We start from the raw sequence: 19,717 nt of genomic DNA, 5'->3' as shown, positions 1-19,717 counted from the left end.
AACTCCACATATTAGTTTCTTTGTCCTTTCACCAAAGAGAAGGAACCTGCAGAAATTCCTCTTCTGTTTAAATCATGAATAAAAATGAGTTTTGATGACTAAAATAAATCACTGTTGATATTTAGTTTCCCAGTGCATGTTAGCCAGCAGTAGCAAACAGCATGACATTGTCTGGTGATAAAAGCATGCTAACGATCTTGCCAAAACTGTAAATGGCTGCTTACAGTAAGTGCCATACACTCACTCTATCCACCCCTTACCCTCACCCCCTCCCAGGTCGATTAAATCAGATACTGGAGGAGTGCTATGTATTTTAAAATTTGTTTGGAAGTATTTTTTGCCTTAAAATTAATAGACAATAAATTTTTCAGATCTGACACATTGGTAACATGCTAGCACCAAAACATTACATTAAAGTAGACTTCAATTACAGACACTAGAATGAGAGCTTTGTGGAAGCATTATTATATATATTCTTAGCAATTCCCAACTTCTCCCACAAAAATGTAACAGTAACATCTGTGCCACTGCCTGATATCCTTTCCTAATGCACAAGCAGGGCAGCTTTTATTGGATCTAAGCCTTAAGCATATGCACTAAAATGCTATTTCTGGGATACAAAGAGCACATCACAGTGCAATTCTGACCAATTATTAGAGTTTCTGTTCTGAAACATAGAGGATATATTCTCTTCTGATACTAGAACAGACCTACATAAGTTTGGATAAACGCCAACAAGGTATTTTCTAGATTTGCATGAGGCAAACTATTGCCCTGTACTAATCATCTTCCAGGTCACTCTAGGTTTTTCGTTACAATTTTCTCACTCTTTAATGGATCCTTAAATTAAAGCCGAACGAGGTTACACTTAGAAATCATCAAATATTCTCTTTATACAATGCAAGTGTTTTAGCTGCAAGCGGTTTTATTCATTAGAAAGTGTAATCAGTTTTAGGGATTATATTCAAAGCATCAAGGACACTGTGACCCTGCTTTGGGTGGAAAGAGATAGCTGTCAGAGACAACTGACAGCCTACTGACTCATCTCCTTTCCTATGTATTTTAACAGAAAACTATTTCAGTGATCTGTGTGAACAGGAGGCTGAGGCCAGAATGTAATTCAGATGAAGCAGGTCTGGGTTGAGGCTGCAGACCAGGGACAAGAGTTTGGATGGAGGAAAGGGAAAGAAAAGAATTGCAAGGTAGGACACACACACACATTGCTGCAAGTATTAGAATTGCTCCAGGAAATTTAATAAAGTTTGGAGTGAGAAACAGCTATCTCGTCCATCAAGCCTATTCCATCCAGATTGAAGTATGATTATCTTATCAGGGGCTCCCACTCCCTTCCATCACCCATTGATCCCTTATTTTAAAAAGGGGAAAAATTCCTTCCCTTAAAACAAAAAAAAATCAAGCAGTGATGTTAACACCTCTCCAAACCCTCAAACCCATTTCTCAACAGATGTTGGTCCAGCCCCTTTTTACAAGGATCAAGTGACCCCGAATCAACTACCTTTTCTGTCTACTATCCCATGAGAAAAAAATGTTTTCTTTAATCTTAAAGGTTATGAATTTTGTACTTGCGTACGCTACTCCACTGCTGACCAAACTTCTGGCGCAGTGGGCTGGATTCTTGCTATTGTGTTGGTCCAGGTCTGACAAAGCTGTTCCTGTGTCAGACAGAATATTGATGAGTGAACGCCATGCCCGATTCCCAAACTATTTTACATTCTATCAAGAAACCCTTCACTGTCTGTTGCCTCTCTCTTTTGCTTCTGCCTCACATTTTTTCTTTGCTCCTTTTACTTTTTAAAAAATTGTCCTTTGGATGTGGGTGATCCCGGCAGGCTAGTATTTATTGTCCATTAAAAATTAACCATGTAGGGTGGGACTGGAGTCACATATAGGTCAGATTGGGTGTGGATAGCAGGTATCCTTCCCTGAAGGACATTAGTGTCCCAGTTGGGTTTTTACAATAGCTTTCATGGTCATTTTCTGGTGCTAGCTCACAAATTACCAGATTTATTGAATTCAATTTCACAGCTTGTCATGGTAGGATTTGAACTCTTGACCTCTGGGTTGTTGGTCCAGTACCGTAACCGTTATGGTATCACTAACTACTAAGCTACTATTCACTTTTACATCATGCACTTTCCTTTTTTCGCTTTCCTATTCTTAATCTTCTCTATTTACTCCTTTACCCCATTTCTTTCAGTAGGTGTGGATGGAAAGTGGCAGCAGCAATGGACCTCAGGTAAGCTAGCTAATGAGAAGCAGGACATCGGGTTTAAAGCACTGGCCTGGGGACTAATGGAAAGGGATGCTAGAGCTGCTGCCATTGGCTTCTGTGGGATTTGGGTATCCCAATTGGTGGCTATTCATGGGGTAGCGTCTAAGGAGGGTTGGAGGACAGCGGTGCTGGCCTCCTCACACTCAGCCTTTGTGAGCCGAAGTCGGTCAGTTGCTCCAAGATGGACTGACCAAGCTTTAATTTCTATCCTCCTCCCCGGTCCAAGTCCTAGCACATTGCCACAGATAAGTGAGGCGAGGTTTATTAATAAAAAGTGTTCACCTCTGGGAAAACCTGCAGAAATAACTAATCTGTCGGTGAGGTGGTGGGAAGACAACATAAGACAAATTATACCGGGTAGAAAAGTGCACTGGGATAACACAAGCCTCCCACTTCTAGCAGCTCTGCTCTCCCCTTACTGTCGGAATCTACAGTTTAATGGATTTGTGAGACAGGTCCCACTGGAAGAGGAAATCAGCAAAGCTGGGACAGAATTCAATTTAGCCTGCCAGTGTTCCTGATTTGAGAGCTGGCAGCGCTGCTTATCTGATTTTTAAAATATTTCCACCACCCCACCGGCAGCTTAGCTGTTTCATCAAGCGAGTTTTTCAAGAGGTGAGTGCTTTTTGTTAACAGCACTCATCACCCTAAACTGTTGTTCTGTACAGGCTGGATAAAATGGAGAAGCTAGGTGCATTCAGTCCATGGACTGGGGGTTGGCCATCACACTACAGTGTCCAATTTAAATATTCATTATTTTAAAGCCCTGCATCATATCTTCCCCTAATCTTTCTTTCTACAGTGAAAATAATTAATTTCAGTCTCCTAAGGCGTGGGTAATTTTGTGTAACAGTACATCTTAGTTGAGCAGCAACCAGTCATGACAGGTACTGGACCATCTCCATCCCTAGAAACAGACTCTGACACCCAGCAGCATCCACCTCACTTCCTCCTCCCACTAGAGAACACACAAGTAGAAGACACATATCATTCACTGTCACAAAGGGGAAACACAAGGATGAAATACACTGAACACACCTGCATGGCATTGTATGGATGAATAAAATTTGGGTTCATTAACACTACTGTGCCCTGAAAGTTGTTTTTTTGCCGTGAGGTAGGTTAGATTAGTGAGAAATGCCGTTGCATTTAATGATCCTGAGTTAGACTCAAGTCAGTCGGGGCAAGGCTTTATTTGGCTGCAGCATTGAGCACAGGTGAAAATGACTTGTGCTTTGGCTGTTCACAAAGTTAATTGAAAATTGTTCCTCGAGAGAGACTGACTTATCACTGGCTGATTGTTTGGGCAAGTCTTCTAACTCTTGGTCAATGTCATCTTCTGTGAATAGTTAATGCTGCATGTTTTCCACAGCTTGCATCATGGAAAGTCTCCTTTGCAAGGCAAAGTTATGTAACCAGTAGCGGGCTGAAATAATTCTGGACTGTACTGTAACACTGTAGTCCACGCATCTGAAGTTTTGCTTCAGTTTTTTTTTGCTGATAGTGCACTTGACCAACTCTCTGGTAGCAACACGCACGTCATTACATCAATCTTTCCCTCTTGTCCTTGAGTTTCTCAATAGGGCAAGCAGCCATGGCTACAGTGGATAGCACTGGTCCCCCAGCAACCGTCCATCCAGTCTTCATGACTTCAAATAATGTTGGAACACTGTAAAATGAATGAATCGTGGCAACTGCTAGCGAAGTGGGAATCCAGCCTGATGATAAAGATGCAGGGCACTCTTGTGTTGCTGCGTGCTTTCTGTAGGGAAGTTAATGAATTGAGAGTCCCAGGCAAACAAGGTAACTGTAACCTGCATGATACAAGTGCATGAGATCTTAAATGAGCATAAAGCACAACAGATAGGCTGGTTCTAACCATCATAGGCACTTCCAGTTTGTGCAGTGATACATACTGCACATCGTATGCTTAGAAAGGCTTCAGATCAGCGCCCCATAATGTGAAGAACTGGTGCCCAATGCACAGCATCACAAAAGGTGAAGCAGATTGTATTACCAGCCCCTACGTTTCAATTTCAGGTTTAAGCTCCTTTGCAACGATAGTTAATTATAAACCAAACCAGCTTGAAGAAGATGGAAATTGACTGTTGAAATATTTTAAAATAATTTTTGGACTCATTACATAACATTTATTTTTTTGTTAAGTGTAAAGTGTTAGATTTATTTGCCAATGATTTGGACAGGCACAGTGCCTCCTTTGTACTGTGAATATGCTTGAAGGTACAGAGGTAATTGCGGAACTAAAGCAATTAACTTCAAATTTATACTGGCTTACTTGCAAGCAAAAACAGCTTCCCTGCTGATCTTTTCATATCAATTTATTATTACTCTTTTAATATAATCCAGAGCTGCATTTGAAAAATGGATTTTAAGTACAGTGTCATTTAAATTGCAGGGCCACATCTTAATGTGCAACTTTAAAAAAAATTATTCATTCAACCTCCCGATTCAGTCAAAAATGACCTCAATCCAATGGGAAAGAGAAATGGGAAATCGTTCAGATATTGTGCCATTTAAAAATGTTTCCCCTCTGGCATCAATTGACCTCTTCCCAGTTGTATTCATCACAGCCTCCCTTCAAGGCAGCCCCTCAGTTCCCTTTCTTTGTCACTGAGAAGAATAATAATGTCTCGTCTCCCACAATGGAGAAAAACATGTTGTCCCCCGCAAGTGGCTTTACTTTTCCTGAAGTCCAACGGAAGAGAAATTGATTTTCTTCACTTTTCTTGCAGTGTGAATCAAATTCTGTATCGTTTGGGTTGGTGTTTGACCAATGGCGTCGTGAACTGGACCCTCAAGGCCCTTTTGACTGATTTGACCTTGATTGACATAGATTTGTGGCCACTGTTATGTGCAAGATTTATGTAGAGTGCCACATCACTTTTCTCCTGAGTCTGTCCCAGACTTAACTAGAGATTGCTTAAATCACTGTATCTAAATCTTAAGCTGCTCTGCATTATTGCTTATTCCCAGTTTCTTTCTTTCATCATTCATTTTAGTTATTAGTGAATATCTCAGTGTTCAACATGTTAAGTCAGAGAACAGGGTCTTCGTCTTAACTGTCTCTGTTGTCTTTGAGTTGTTGTTCCTTTCTCTCTTTTTCTCTTCTGCTTTTCTATCCCTAAATATTCTTTATGCTTCTTTTCCAGAATGTCTTCGTCATGGGTGGCTTGGGATAGTGGGGAAAGGAGCCGCTATTGGTTGCAGGTTACATTTTCCCATATCTCCCTTCCCATTCCTTCACTCTCATCACATTCCCACCTTTTCCCACTTCTTCCTCTCCTTCTTACCATCCTCTCACTCCAATTGCTAGCCCTGTCTCTTCAACTTTGAAATAGCCGCTCAACCCTTGTATCATCCCCATCACCTTGCCCACAGCTTTCCATCTACTCCCCCCGAGGGTAGATGGACCAATGCCCCATCAGCAGCACCATCTCCCTTGCTTATCTACCGGGGGGGGGGGGGGGGGGGGGGTGGAGGTGGAGGTGGGGGGAACACACACACACACAACCGCGGGGGGAGAGGGCAGGGGAAGACACCAATGGGTGGGGGGGTGGGGGAGGGAACCGAGAGCGGGTTACTCAGCCACCCCAACCCGGCATGGTAACTCCGGAAGTAGGCCCGTGTTGGGGTCAGGTTTCCCAATTTTAGCAATTCCCCCCCCCCCCCCCCAAATCCCACCCCAGTCCCTCTCCCGCCCGGCGTGGGGAGGTGTTAATATTCTCCCCTTTGTCTCTCAGCTTAACACATTATCTGAAGTGTACTGAAAACAAAACTAAAGCTACAACAGATGTGTAATCAAAACACTTTTTTCTATTTCTCTTTCTCTCTCTCTCTCTCTCTCTCTCTCATACATTACAGCTGCTGCAGCAAATATGTGACAGAACAGTGCTGATGTATCTTGGGAAAATGGATACTTCGCACATGGTCAGACTACTCAATCTGCATTCAGCTATAGAATCACAGCTCGAGGCAAAACTATCAAGTCCAAGCCCAGTGTGTTGGGAGAGGCTGAGGCCGAGGCCTTCAAGTAATGAAGGCATTAAAAACCACAAAATACACAATAGATAAATTTAATCATGTTGTTGTGAAATATGCACTTTTTTTGATTTTTCAAAAATGTTGCTTAAAGCTTATTCTGAACAGTAGGGGCTGGTTTTTCTGTGCTATCCTACCCATAGGATAACAGCAAAAAAGGAGGTAAAATTGGGCATTGTAAGAATGTAGACTGCATTCTTAACTGAGCCTCAATTTCCCTCCCCTTGCTCGTGCTGAGTCAGCTGCTCCTTCCTTACCCGTCACATGTTGAGAAAGGACAGGTTGAGAAAGTGGTTAAAATAGCATATGGGATCCTGAGCTTTATAAATTGAGGCAAAGAGTACAAAAGCAAGGAAGTTATGTTGAATCTTTATAAAACACTGGTTAGGCCACAGCTGGAGTATTGTGTTCCGTTCTGGGCACTGCACTTTAGGAAGGATGTGAAGGCCTTAGAGAAGGTACAGAAGAGATTTACTGGAATGGTTTCAGGGATGAGGGACTTCAGTTACATGGATAGACTGGAGAAGCTGGGGTTGTTCTCCTAAGAGCAGAGAAGGTTTGATAGAAGTGTTCAAAATCATAAAGGGTTTAGATAAAGTAAATAAAGAGAATCTGTTCCATTGGCGGAAGGGTCGAGAACCAGAGAACACAAATTTAAAATGATTGGCAAAATGACCAAAGGCTACAGGAGGAAAAACTTTTTTTTTTTACACAGCGAGTAGTTATGATCTGGAATGTGCTGACTGACAGGGTGGTGGAAGTAGATTCAATCATGGGTTTCAAAAAGGAATTGGATAAATACTTGAAGGGAAAAAATTTGCAGGGCTACAGGGAAAGAGCAGGGGAATGGGACTAACTGAATTACAAAGAGCCAGCATGGGCTTGATGGGCTGAATGGCCTCCTTCTGTGTTGTAACCATTCTATGTAAACACTGGTGGGGAGGTGTGACTTGTGTTCCCAGATTTCCCTTCTTGCAGCCACTGTCTCCCCAATCCCAGAGATCATCAGGAGAAAAGTAGCGGTAGCTCGTGAGGTAATGGCAGCACGCTGCTAAGCAATTTGATAGAGGGATAGGGTCTAGGGATAGGGTCAGCCGTGGTTTTGGTCGAGACCCCCAAAAAAATGTTGCTTCTTTTTCTTCGGGGATCTTTCAATCCTTTAAATGTGCGGTATTGCTGTAACACCAGAAGTTCCTTCTTTGGCAGTAGTAGGCTTCCTCTTGATGGCAGGTATCCCACCGGGTGACCATCATGGATGCTATATGAGCCCTAGCTCAGGCACTTTAACATTATCAAGTCTTGCAAAATTCCGATAGATTGTTTTCAGTCACTGATGCAACAAATCGATTTTGAATATATGAACATATGTAAATGATGGGCAGGAAAAGACCAGCTGGTCTAACAAGCCTGCCCCACACTCATGATGCCTGGAGCATCACGACTAGACACTCCCACTCCCACTCCCACTTCCCCCGTAGCCATGTAATCTCCTGGGAGAGGCAAAAAACCAGAAAAGAAACCCAGGATCAATAAGGGAAAAAAAATTCTGGAAAGTTCCTCTCCAACCCCCTAAGGCGATCAAAACCAGTCCAGGAAATCACATTGTCCACGCATACATTAACTGTTCATCCACCTACGTTCTATATTCGACAAGGAAAACAACAAATCTATTTTTCAGGAAAGATTATTCTTATCTGCTAATAGTTAAACTGTCTCTGTAAGGATGATCCACAATTGCAATTTTTACATAGTATTAGCTGATTTGCCATGGCGTTGCTCACAGCGAATCAAAGGATATGCTCCCTCTTTCTCTTGCCTATCTCTGTCGTCAACATTGTGCAGGGAGCAGGTGCTTCAATGTGTATGCACTTTTCCTTCGCCTCTCTTCCTTTCTCCTGTAACTCACTCTCTCTCTCTCCTTACTTTAGTTTTCTATCTGCATGTAGTTCCCTCTATTTCTGCCATGGTTACAGGCTGTTTTCAGGTAGCAGGTTGGGAGAGAGATCCAAGCAGGGGAGATCTGGCCATAGTTTAAGTATAGGATATACAGCAGATTTTAAAAAAAATTATGACGTGATACAAGTTGACAGTTTGATAATGCAACAATTTACATAAATTTTGAAAACCTTTAAGTTCAATAGGCAAATTTCAAAGAAAGCAAGAAATAACATCACCCTAATCATCAATACTTCCTCTACAATCTGTCATGCAAACTGTATCATTTACCGCTTTGATTTAGGTTTTGAGAGAAAAGTATCCTCTGGTAACTAGTTTCATCATTTGACTTAAACTGCTTGAAATGTATAGACAAGACAATTGCAGAGGACATTAAGGTGGAGAAAATCAAATGTGTTGTGTTATACTTTCATTAACACTGCACTGTCAGATTTTTGAAAATGATGAGAACATTTTTAAGTAGTCATTTTGCTTTAAATATTATTGAGTCCTTTACAAAAACATTTTGGAATACTTACTGGTTGCTTCTTTAGAAAATGCAATGGAAAATTATTCCCATTACAATAAAATCTGAAGCTGAAATTACAAAGAGTTTAGGCACATACATCAGAAAGTTTATCATTTTTGTGAGCATTTATATCTTTCCGCTCATTCCAATAGGTTAAACTACAACTCTGTTTACAACAGTCACTGCATTTCAAAAGCAATTAACTGTGTCAAGTGTTGAAATTTTAATATGAAGTGTTATATATGTCATATATTCCAAAAACTAAAAACAAGTTAGAATTTCAGCCTTTTTTGATGATAAAACTTTAATTTTTGTCAATACTAAATAAAAACAATCTATTGCTTTTATTTTAATACAAAAGGTTTTTAGGTCTTTTAAAAGAGGATTGTGAAAGGCACAAAATAGCCAATTTTTTTTTCCCTGTTAAATTTTCTTAATGCTTTTATAATGGCCCTACTTTGAAAATGTTTTAAAATGTATCTGTTGCAGAAGAGAACACTTAATGCAAATTAGTTTGGACAGATTAATTAATGTTGTTTTAAAGTTAATCAATACATGGTAGGCTGATAAAACCGCAATTCACTATGCAATTGTATTTTGACATCTTCTGTACTGATAGAAATGATGAAAGACAGGTTTAGCAATGCATGATTTATAAGACTAGGTTGCAGTCATTGGAAATTTAATTTGTAAAGATCAAATCTTTCATTTAGATACTGCTCCTAGCAAAATATTTTTTCCCCTTATACATGTCCTAGACATATTCAACAAGCACAAGCCTCATCCAAGATTTTTTGCAATGTGAAGATGGAATTAACTTTATTCTTAGTCTACAAGATGCTACAGTACCATTGAAATCTTTATGCACATGATGGGAGAACTAAACATAGACATCACACTAAGCAGTGAAAATTGTCACAGGTCAAGCCTAATATATATTTTAAAATATATATTATATATAATATATATATATATATATATATATATATACACATATATATAAAACTACAACACATGCAGAGCACAAGTCTACCCGGCTATGAAAATGGAAGATGAACTCTCTGTGATCTACACATAGCCAAGGTAAAGGAAATTGATAATACGTGCACAACATTGTGTAGAAATGCCTGATGAAAGGAAAGCAAAAATGCACCAAATGAAAAGGGAAGTCATGGCAATTTCAGGTGGGAAGAGGATGTTTAGCTTTTGACCTCTGACCTGTTAGTTGATCTTCGTCAGCATCTTTACTAGCAGGAGTTTGGGCGATGAATATGTATGGAGCTGTAAGCTGAGTCACTAACAGTGCAGCTAGGCAAAGGGAGACAGCATGCATAAGAGAACAAGTTCCCTTCTTGTGATCCCTTAATTAAGCTGATAAACGTTAATCTATAGCAGTGGTTCTCAAACTGAGGCATGGGCCTCACAGGGAAGGGCTTTGTAATGGACCTTATAAAATAGCGCATTCACATTGAAGCACAAGGAAGGCAAAGGAATTTTGTCAACTCTCGCCCCTCCCTTCATCTGTGTTTAAGTAACAGGTACATTGATACCACTAAGGCACACCCACTTATTTGCTGGTATAGTTCCGAGTGTGGATTGACTGATGACTCTGAAACCTTGGACACATTCAGGGATCTTAAGCTTTGTTCTGTTTTCATGGTAACACTCAGTCCCATTCAGCCAGACTGAAAAATATATTGTTCATTGCACAAAACTTTACCTTCAACTGGCAAGAAAATTTATTGCACAGCTTTGGTATTTGCAGATTGCATGAAAATAATTTCAACGTTTTTTTCACTGAAATCTTTAACTGGCGGCATTTCAAGCACAGCTCCATTCAGTGCAATCACAACTCTATGACTATGCATTTGAAATTGATTTTGGTTTTATCCAAAATTATGAATGTACTTTTTATTATGCATTAATTTTAAAACTAATTTTAGATTCAATTGCACCAGTATATAGTGTTGAAAGAAAGCGCAAACTGTAATAGTTTGTTATGTTTTTTTTAAAAAAAGCAGAAACCAGCAGCACCTTTTGTATATGAGCATCTTTTAAAATAGGACTTACACCCAAATAGTGTGAATATAAGAAAGTGCTAGTCACCAATGACGATAACTTTTTTCAAAATCACTACTTATAAACCAGAGCCTTATCCAGTCCTATTCTACAAAACATATGTAACCAGAATTTCAGACTTAAAATCAGAAATGAAATAGCTAAACCACACTGGTACTACTAACTGGGCTTTAGTTATCTTTTAATGCTTATACCAGAAAATGATTTATAGGTGGGTTGTACATATGTGGATTTGAATAGGTGCAATGCAAACCCGTATAATTGAACATTTGTGGAAACAGCTGTGGTTTGTTGAAACCTAAAATTATTTAAATTTCCTGTGCATTTATAAAAAGGTTATATTCAATTGTATTTATCTGAGTTTTCAAAATTTCTAGATTGAACTGAACCTCACATCAGGATTTACCCGTAACAAGTTTCATTAACATCGATTAACGTTGATTAAAGATGATGGATCCACGTGGAAGAAGCATAAAAATTAACTTTCATATCAAAAAGTTATAATTCAAAGTAAATATCGCCAGTAATAACAGCACAATCTGGGCGGAATTGGCCGAATCAGCACAAAAGATCGGGGAATTTTAAACGTAAGTGAATTACGCCCAAAACCACTTGTGCTTATGTTTTCTGCGATCTTTTACACTGGCTTAAGATTCAATTTGCTTGAATCAGGCCCTGCCCACAAAACTGGTCACGCCCCCCTCCCCCGGTCAAAATTGGGAGATTCTTTGCTGGTTCGGGAAGGTTCTTCAATTGCGCTTATTTTCTTAGGTGCACAGGCACTAGTAGGCACATTTTAAAAGTTTTTTTTATATCAAAGAATATTTAATTTACTAAGAAAGTGACTAGTGTACACCAATGAAACAATTCAGTATAGTTTTTTAAGTCGCTTTTAGTGATTTTAAATCAGGTTACTCACAGGCAAAGGACTGGACACCCTTCTAAAAATGCTTATTTTTGGAGATAAACCCATTTTCAGTTCTATTAATAAAAGTGTACCAGGTTACCACTCTTAAATACATCAAGAAATACTTTTTAATGGAAAGGAAAAAAATAAACAATTCCGTTCTATTACCTGGCCCGATTGCGTCGGTTCATGGAAGATTTTACGCTTATGATTATACAAATGAATTTTAGTGGAAACTTGAACCTCGCCAGCGCAATTTCAAGCGCATTTTGGGTGCAATTTCCCGACTGCACCCAAAGCAGAATCTCTATCTCCGGTAATCAATCTTCACTGTTTATTGAATCTTTCTTGGTACGGTCATCATTAATGTTGTCCTTTACCTATCAAGTGAAAATATTTTCCCCTTTTCAATTTCAATTAACAAAATAGTTGTACTTCCAATGTTATACACATTTTGCAAGACTAAAAGAGGCCCATTTGGATTTTCACTCTTTTGCCTTGTTGTCTATTATAGCTGGTTTGTCATTCTATTTCTACAGTATTCAGTAATGATTATCCTTCTTGACATTAATAACTGACCTCGCATCAACTGGGGATGCATCACATTTTTTTCTCAACAGAGGGAGGGGGGATTGGGGACAATCTTAAAAAGTTTGAGAACCCCTGATCTATAGAAACACTAACTTCTAAATTTAAATATTCACAAGTTCTATTTAAAAGGGGCATTATCATCTTGGTGAAATTTATTGGGTAAACATAATTCTTGTACAGGCAGAAACAGCATGCATCATAATAGAGGAATCATGATCTAAGATCGTGCAGAAACAGGTAAGATTCCTGTAATGTGAAACCACTAGTTGTTTCATTGCATCGTTTTCCACAACAGTTTTTGTGAAAATAAATTGAAGCGAAATTTCTTATAAATAATCAGCCCAATACATGAGGTGATGCGATGACGTCAGTGCATACATCCTGTTTTCAAACAGGGGAAGTTGTCTTGCAAAACTTTCTTGCAAGATGACAATGCCACTTTAATACTAAAGGGAAAAAATAATGAATATTTGTAAGCAGTGCCCCAGCAAGTGCAATACAAAAGGCTTGGATAACAACTGCTCCTGATGGCCAGGGCAGGTCGGGCATGGATGCATTTATGTTTATCTATATCATTTTCTTTATTTCCTGTACAGCATTTTTATTGAAGAACAAGTGGTAAAATTACGCATTAAAGACGCAAGTCTCCCACAAGGTCAAAATCAAATAGAAATGGAAAACCAGGACTCTGCAAGGCCTGACCCATGTCAACGTTAAGACAAGGGCAATCAAAAAAAGGGAGTTACTTTGTTCTGCTCTGACTGGAGCACTGAATAGTTTCTCAGCTCTGGAATTTCCCAAACTTTTATCTTGAGCTATTCACAGTATGTTAACATAATTTTCTGAAAAAGTTTTTTTAAAAATACGTGAAAAGAAAATATTTTGTTACATAGGGAAGTGCGACTAATTGGATAGCTCTTTCAAAGAGCCGGCACGAGCACAATGAGTCGAATGGCCTCCTTCTGTGCTGTAACACACTATGATACATCAAAACTAGCTTACAACAGTAAGCAATTTTTGGATTTCTGATAAATAAGTACATAAAAGCAGCATTAAAATGTATAGTTAAATCCCAGTGAGATTTAAGAACCTTTTCTGTGATAACCACCACATACATACTTAATGCAAGTTTTATTCACTGGTGACACCAACAAAATCTACCATGATTTACTGCACACACTAGATAAAGCGTTATTTAGACAGGAATGGAAGCTTTTGCAATAAAACCTTCACTATTAAGACTCCAGCTGTTCAATGTCAAAAGATGGTTTACAGCACAAATAATGATACAGCACAAGTAATCTGTTCTTAATTTCTACTAAAATTCAGCCTGCCAATACAAAGTATCTCTCTGGTTGTGTGATACAGACTTTGTTTGAGGGATATAGAATTGAAGTACACTCCCATTACAAGATAAGTATCAGCAAGTCAGAATAATTTTCGGAGGGTACTAAAGGCACCAGTAAATGTACTCTTATGTAAGAATTACATTTAATTAGCTTTAAAGGAGGCTGGGGAGATTTTTTTTTCTTTTATAAAAGCAATATTCCTACCTTTTGTTGCAATCCTCACACACTGTGTCTTAGTCTCCTGTAAATGCAAATAAAAGATGTCCTTAGTACAAACGTTACTTAAGGAAAGAAAGTTCAGGCAAAAACAAAAGAAAAAAAAGTATTTAGCAATGCAGGAACTTGTTATCTCTATTAACTCCATTTTCCTTGGTCAGCTTATTAGCGTAGCTTCAGGTACATATTTGGGTGAATATAGAGAGCGCATCAGTGGTGGAAGTGGAAAATTGGGTGTATTTCAAATTTAAAAGGTCAATTAAAGGGGACCATCGCAATAGGCAGACAAAAAATTGAAAAGCCTTTGGAAAGTCTTAAAGGGTACCTCAACCCATTAGCAGCCTTTGCCAAGGTTAAGGGAGCAGAAGACTAAGAAGTGACAGGCAAAAATGAAGGGGTGAAACCCAAGTTGCAGGCATTAGTCTAAAGACAAATGAAGGAGCAGCTCAGCACACTATCTCCTATTTTATGGCTGCTGAAATGAAGATGATACTGCATTAAGTAAATGGAAAGATGGCCCTTCTCTGTGCCACTCATGTCACTACCCAATTGATCAGCATTGCAGCACGATGGCATGAAAGTGCAGCAAGGTTTCAGATCACTATTGACCATTACTGTCACTGAATATCCCAGTTCTATGCTATTTTGTAGCTGCAAGTGTCCTTGCACCAGCTAACACGGCGCTGCATCTGACTCTCTGTAAATCTGGATACTGTGAAGGTAGTTCTCCGTGGTCAGTGCCAGGTGAGGGGCTGCAGAAATGGTTCATGACTTTTTAGCAGGTGTGGCCAATCAGGCTATAGTGGCTGTTCATCACCCTGGCATACTTACCTTCATGCAGTGCCACTGAAAGCATAACTTATAGTGAATGGGGTATTTCTGTGGAAGTATCCAACATTATGGTTAGTCAGACATTCAGTATCTTATTGGTGCTATTGGATCTGCTGTCCCAGCTTCCTTTGGGAAGAGGAGGCGTCTGTATGCACTAATTGCCTGCCAAAGTGAAGTCCGGCCACCTCTGTATGCAGATGGTGTGCCAAGGTCTTCATGTGTAGTCAAAGAGCATTTCTTTGTGCAGGCTGATGTGTCTGGCACCCCTTGCTGGTCCCCTTCCTTTCCTTCCAAGAAATGTAGATCGGGGCACACCCAGTGGGAAACCCATTGGTACCAGTAATGGTGATGGAGAGGGGGAATAAAAAAAACAACACAAAGTCTCATGAGAACCCGGTAGATGAAACCAACAAAAAATATTAACAAAAACAGCCAATAAATGACTTAAATGTTGAGAATTTAAATCAGCTACTGCCACAGCTGATTAATCATGAATGGGCATGCAGAACGAATGAGCCCATTTGAAGTCTCTACTTCCAACATAGCTGCTCACCCTACCCAGAAACTATACTGGGGGTACAAAGTAAATGGAGCTCTGATGGGATGGAACTCCTGCCCATGTTCCACTACCAGCCACCCGATTAATACAAATACAACGGGTGACCCACAGTGGGAGATCTTTGGCTAAGTCTCCATCCATAGCTCGTTTAATATTGGTCAGTTCCCAAAATGTTTGCATATGCTTACAAAACAGAGATAAACATTTTGGATTTACAAAACCAATGCTACAGGTAGAGTAATACGTTATTTTAGTAACAAAGGGACACTTATACCATGGAAACAACTGGAAAACAGATTACCCAACAAGTCATTGGGATGTAATTATGGTGTTTAGTGTGTGAAGAAAAAAACCCAACATCATGCACATTTCAATGTGCTCAACCAAATCTTTTAACATTTCCTCTTTTTTCTAAGCAAAAGGATTTTTTTTTATAAATTGCGGTGTATAATTTATTGCAGAAAGTAAATTGAGTGCACGGCAATATCAAATGTAGAGTGATGCCTGATGTCTGGGAGGGAGGGTCAGAAATTAAACATTTCATTATACATCAGTACTGCAGAGATCAGGATTGAGCATACATTAAACTTTGTCCAGATGTACTTCCTGGCTGCCGTAACTTCGGCAGAAACCCAGTTTACACGGTGCATTCAGGACTGCCGCCAATTTTCTACTGAAATTAGTGGCAGATCAGGAGAACTCGTAAGCAAATTCCTGGTGATGATGCTTAACTCCAGCATTCAATAAATAGTTTTTACAGCGTTACTGTGTCATTTCTGTTTCCCTCAGAACCAGCTTAGGTTTGCAGAGTCGAATCACAAGCAGTTCTGCCCTGTGGTCCTGTGTTCACTAGGAAGTGGACTGAGACTTATTTAAGAGAATGAGAGAGAAACTTTCACTGCCAAGGGAGATTCAAATTCAGCAGCAATGGAGGGATAGGAGAGAAACCTTAAGAAAGGTAAGAGAGACAAACCAGGAAATTATAGACCTGTTAGTCTAACATCTGTTGTGGGTAAGTTATTGGAATCTATAATTAAAGGACAGAGTGACTGAGCACTTAGAGAAATTTGAGCTGGTTAGAGAGAGCCAACATGGATTTGTAAAAGGCAGGTCATATCTAACAAATCTAATTGAAATTTTTGATGAAGTAACTAAAGTAGTAGACAGGGGGATGTCTATGGATGCAGCTTATATGGACTTCCAGAAGGCATTTGATAAGATTCCCCATCGGAGGCTGTTGGTTAAAATTAAAGCTCATGAAATTGAAGGCAAATTATTGACCTGGTTCGGAGATTGGTTAGGCAGTAGAAGACAGAGTAGGGTTAATGGGTATGTACTCAAATTGGAATTTGACTAGTGGTGTTGCACAAGGATCAATGCTGGGACCTCAACTATTCACTATATTTATAACACAATTGTGGCTTAGATAACACAATAGAGTGTCATAAATCCAAGTTTGCAGATGACACAAAGATTGGTGGCATAGTAAGTAGAGTAGATAGGAGCATAAAATTACAGAGACATTGACAGATTAAGCGAGTCGGCTAAACTCTGGCAAATGGATTTCAATGCAGGTAAGTGTGAGGTCATCCATTTTGGACCAAAAAAGGGATAAATCAGAGTATATTTTAAATGGTGAAAAGCTAGGAACAATGGAAGTCCAATAAGATTTAGGGGTCCATGTACACAGAGCACTAAAATGTAGTAGTCAGGTACAAAAATAATCAAAAGGGCTAATGGAATGTTAACCCTTATAACTATAGGGCTCGAATATAAAGGGGAGAAAGTTTTGCTACAGCTATACAAGGCCCTGGTTAGACCACATCTTGGGTACTGTGTACAGTTCTGGGCACTGCACCTTAGAAAGGATAAATTGGCCTTGGAAAGAGTGCAGCGCAGATTCACCAGAAAGTTACGAGGGTTCCAAGGGTTAGGTTATGAGGAGATTACATAAACTAGGCTTGTATTCCCTGGAATATAGAAAGTTAAGAGGTGATTTGATTGAGGTTTTTAGGATTTGGAAAGGAATTTATAAGGTAGATAGAAACTTTTTTCTGCTGGTGGGGGAGTCTAGGATAAGGGGATATAACCTTAAAATCAGAGGCAGGCCATTCAGGAGAGAATTTAGGAAACACTTCTTCACGCAAAGGGTGGTAGAAATGTGGAACACTCTCCCACAAAAAGCAGTAGATGCTAGCTCAATTAATATTTTTAAATCTGAGATCAATAAATCTTTACTAGCCAACGGTATTAAGGGATATGGAGCCAAAGTGGGCAAATGGAGTAAGGATACAGATCTGCCATGATCTCATTGAATGGCGGAACAGGCTCGAGGGGCTGAATGGCTGACTCCTGTTCCTAATAAACTATCTCCTCTTTTACTTTTCCCTTCCTATCAGTTAAGGGTTAAACGTGAAACAAACAACAAAATAAGAGTGCCTCAAACCTATCCAATGATCATTCAATTCCTTTACACTATCATCAGCATTTTACAAAATGTTTTCTGTAATTAAAAATATTAAATAAAAACAAAACACACCACAGTGTTACATCTGTGGCTCATATTTGATGGGCTGTTTTGATTGATTGGCAAGTGCATCATTTATGAATTACAAAATCACTCATGCGAAGAAGCATATGTAATATTTAATTCTGTTACGTAATTTCCCCCACTTATGCAGTTTATACAGTCAAAGCATGGGGATACTTTTAAAAGAAATAGCAAGGAGGCAGATTTTGTCATTTAATGTTAGCTGGGCTAAGAGTAAATTTAGCCTTATCCATGTGAGCACTGCATCTAAAGGAGACCTGTTTAATTAGAACGTGACCCTTGCCACACATTTTGGATAAAAAAGGCCAATCATCGAGACATTTCCTCAATATTTTCACTTTTTTCTACCAAAAAATGAATTTCATGGCACTGCACTGAATAAAACTCTTCCAGTTATGCATAGTGAATTTACAAATTTTCATTATAGTTGATCCTTACAGAAATATAGAATTTTTACATGTGCAATTTTGTCCAAAGAGGACATAACCAAAAGGCAATTACATTTTTATTCGTTCTACATTAGCAAGGTAAGTAAGCATGGAAAAGGGGTCTTGAAATCATTTTCTATTTTGTCTCAAGTATTTTTGCTTCAATCTACTGAAACACTTCCAAGGATTTTCTCACCTGGCAACTAAACAGATGATCATAAGTGGGCAAGGTAGTATTCAGATACAAAATTCACGCTGAAATTACAGTCAGTGATCACAAACAAGGTGAAAACAGATCTTTTAATCACTAATGTACACCCACTCACCTTTTCAACGCTGCTCACAGCTTGGAAGTGTATGTGATATCCTTTTCTGGGGGCCAAAGGAGGATTCCAAAAACCATTGTAGGTTTTATTGTCACCAACTGTAAAAGGAGTTTGCTCGGAAATTCCACCAGGAGGAAGCTCTGCAGCATAATAGTAAGGTGACCCTCGAGCTGCAGCAGTTTGATAGGTGATTGGAATCTGGAAGCATTCTGCTGTGCCTGCCTCCCTTTTAGATCTGTGGGAATTCACTTCTTCAACAACAACTTGGTAGGCACTTTGAAAGAGAAAAGATATAAAGTTCCATTTACCCGTAAGTGCAGAACAATCCTTTTTTGTTTTATAGGCTTTAAATATTTTCAATTTTCCATTGGTAGTTAAAAACAACTGTTTTCTGGCGAGTAAAAAATGCTTCAGTTTTTGGTGGTGAAGGAAATAAAAGAAAAAAATCTCATTTAATTTTGTTTTAAAAATCTATAAAAAACATTTTTGGAGTCTCAAAAAAAAGCCACCATTTGTGTAAAATTGTTTTAAAAAAATAGGCAAAAGCATTCAATGATGATCAACACGCAGACTCTTCTGATCCCCATTCACAGGTGACAACTCCTGCAAGGACACAGCTCTATGGGTACTGATCGCTCTCTAGTAGCTCAACCATGCAGCCACTCTATAGGTGTGCGCACCAGCAAACAATTCAAATGTGGGGGGAATCATAGTCAAGCCTGATTCTGCCTTTATCCAAATCCATGTATTTGCACTTTTCAACAGGTGTCACTCAATAGGACTCCGGTTCATTCCTGCCTGCCCCCACCCAGCTCAGGAACACGGAGCTCAATTTATTGTCCCCAACACTGTGCCAGCTGAGATCAGCAAACTCAACACAGACACTGGCTCTGTGATCCGAATGGGTCAATGGCATATTATGCAGTGGATCTACCCACTGAGGCAATATGGGCACTCTTACATGGATTTTATATAATATTTAAATCTAATTGTTGTTTATGGAGTTGTCTCGTGTACCAAATTACCAGACTATTTCACCCTTTTTGTGTGGGGTTGAGGCAAGT

At 39.3% G+C, this 19,717-nt stretch overlaps 1 protein-coding gene across 2 annotated transcripts in view; it reads right to left on the bottom strand.

Annotated features, from left to right (window-relative positions):
- ptprk (protein tyrosine phosphatase receptor type K) overlaps nucleotides 1-19,717 on the bottom strand; it is a 539,056-nt gene that overhangs the window by 114,989 nt on the left and 404,350 nt on the right. For both annotated transcript variants that reach the window (XM_067984566.1, XM_067984567.1), the window contains exons 12-13: nucleotides 18,654-18,927; nucleotides 13,947-13,983 (exon numbers count right to left, since the gene is read on the bottom strand). In XM_067984566.1, coding sequence (XP_067840667.1) covers nucleotides 13,947-13,983; nucleotides 18,654-18,927 — 311 coding nt within the window. The remainder of the gene's footprint in view (nucleotides 1-13,946; nucleotides 13,984-18,653; nucleotides 18,928-19,717) is intronic.

This window comes from Heptranchias perlo, chromosome 5 (assembly GCF_035084215.1).
Source record: "Heptranchias perlo isolate sHepPer1 chromosome 5, sHepPer1.hap1, whole genome shotgun sequence".
Lineage (NCBI taxonomy): Eukaryota > Metazoa > Chordata > Chondrichthyes > Hexanchiformes > Hexanchidae > Heptranchias > Heptranchias perlo.
This window is presented reverse-complemented; position numbering and strand designations above follow the sequence as displayed.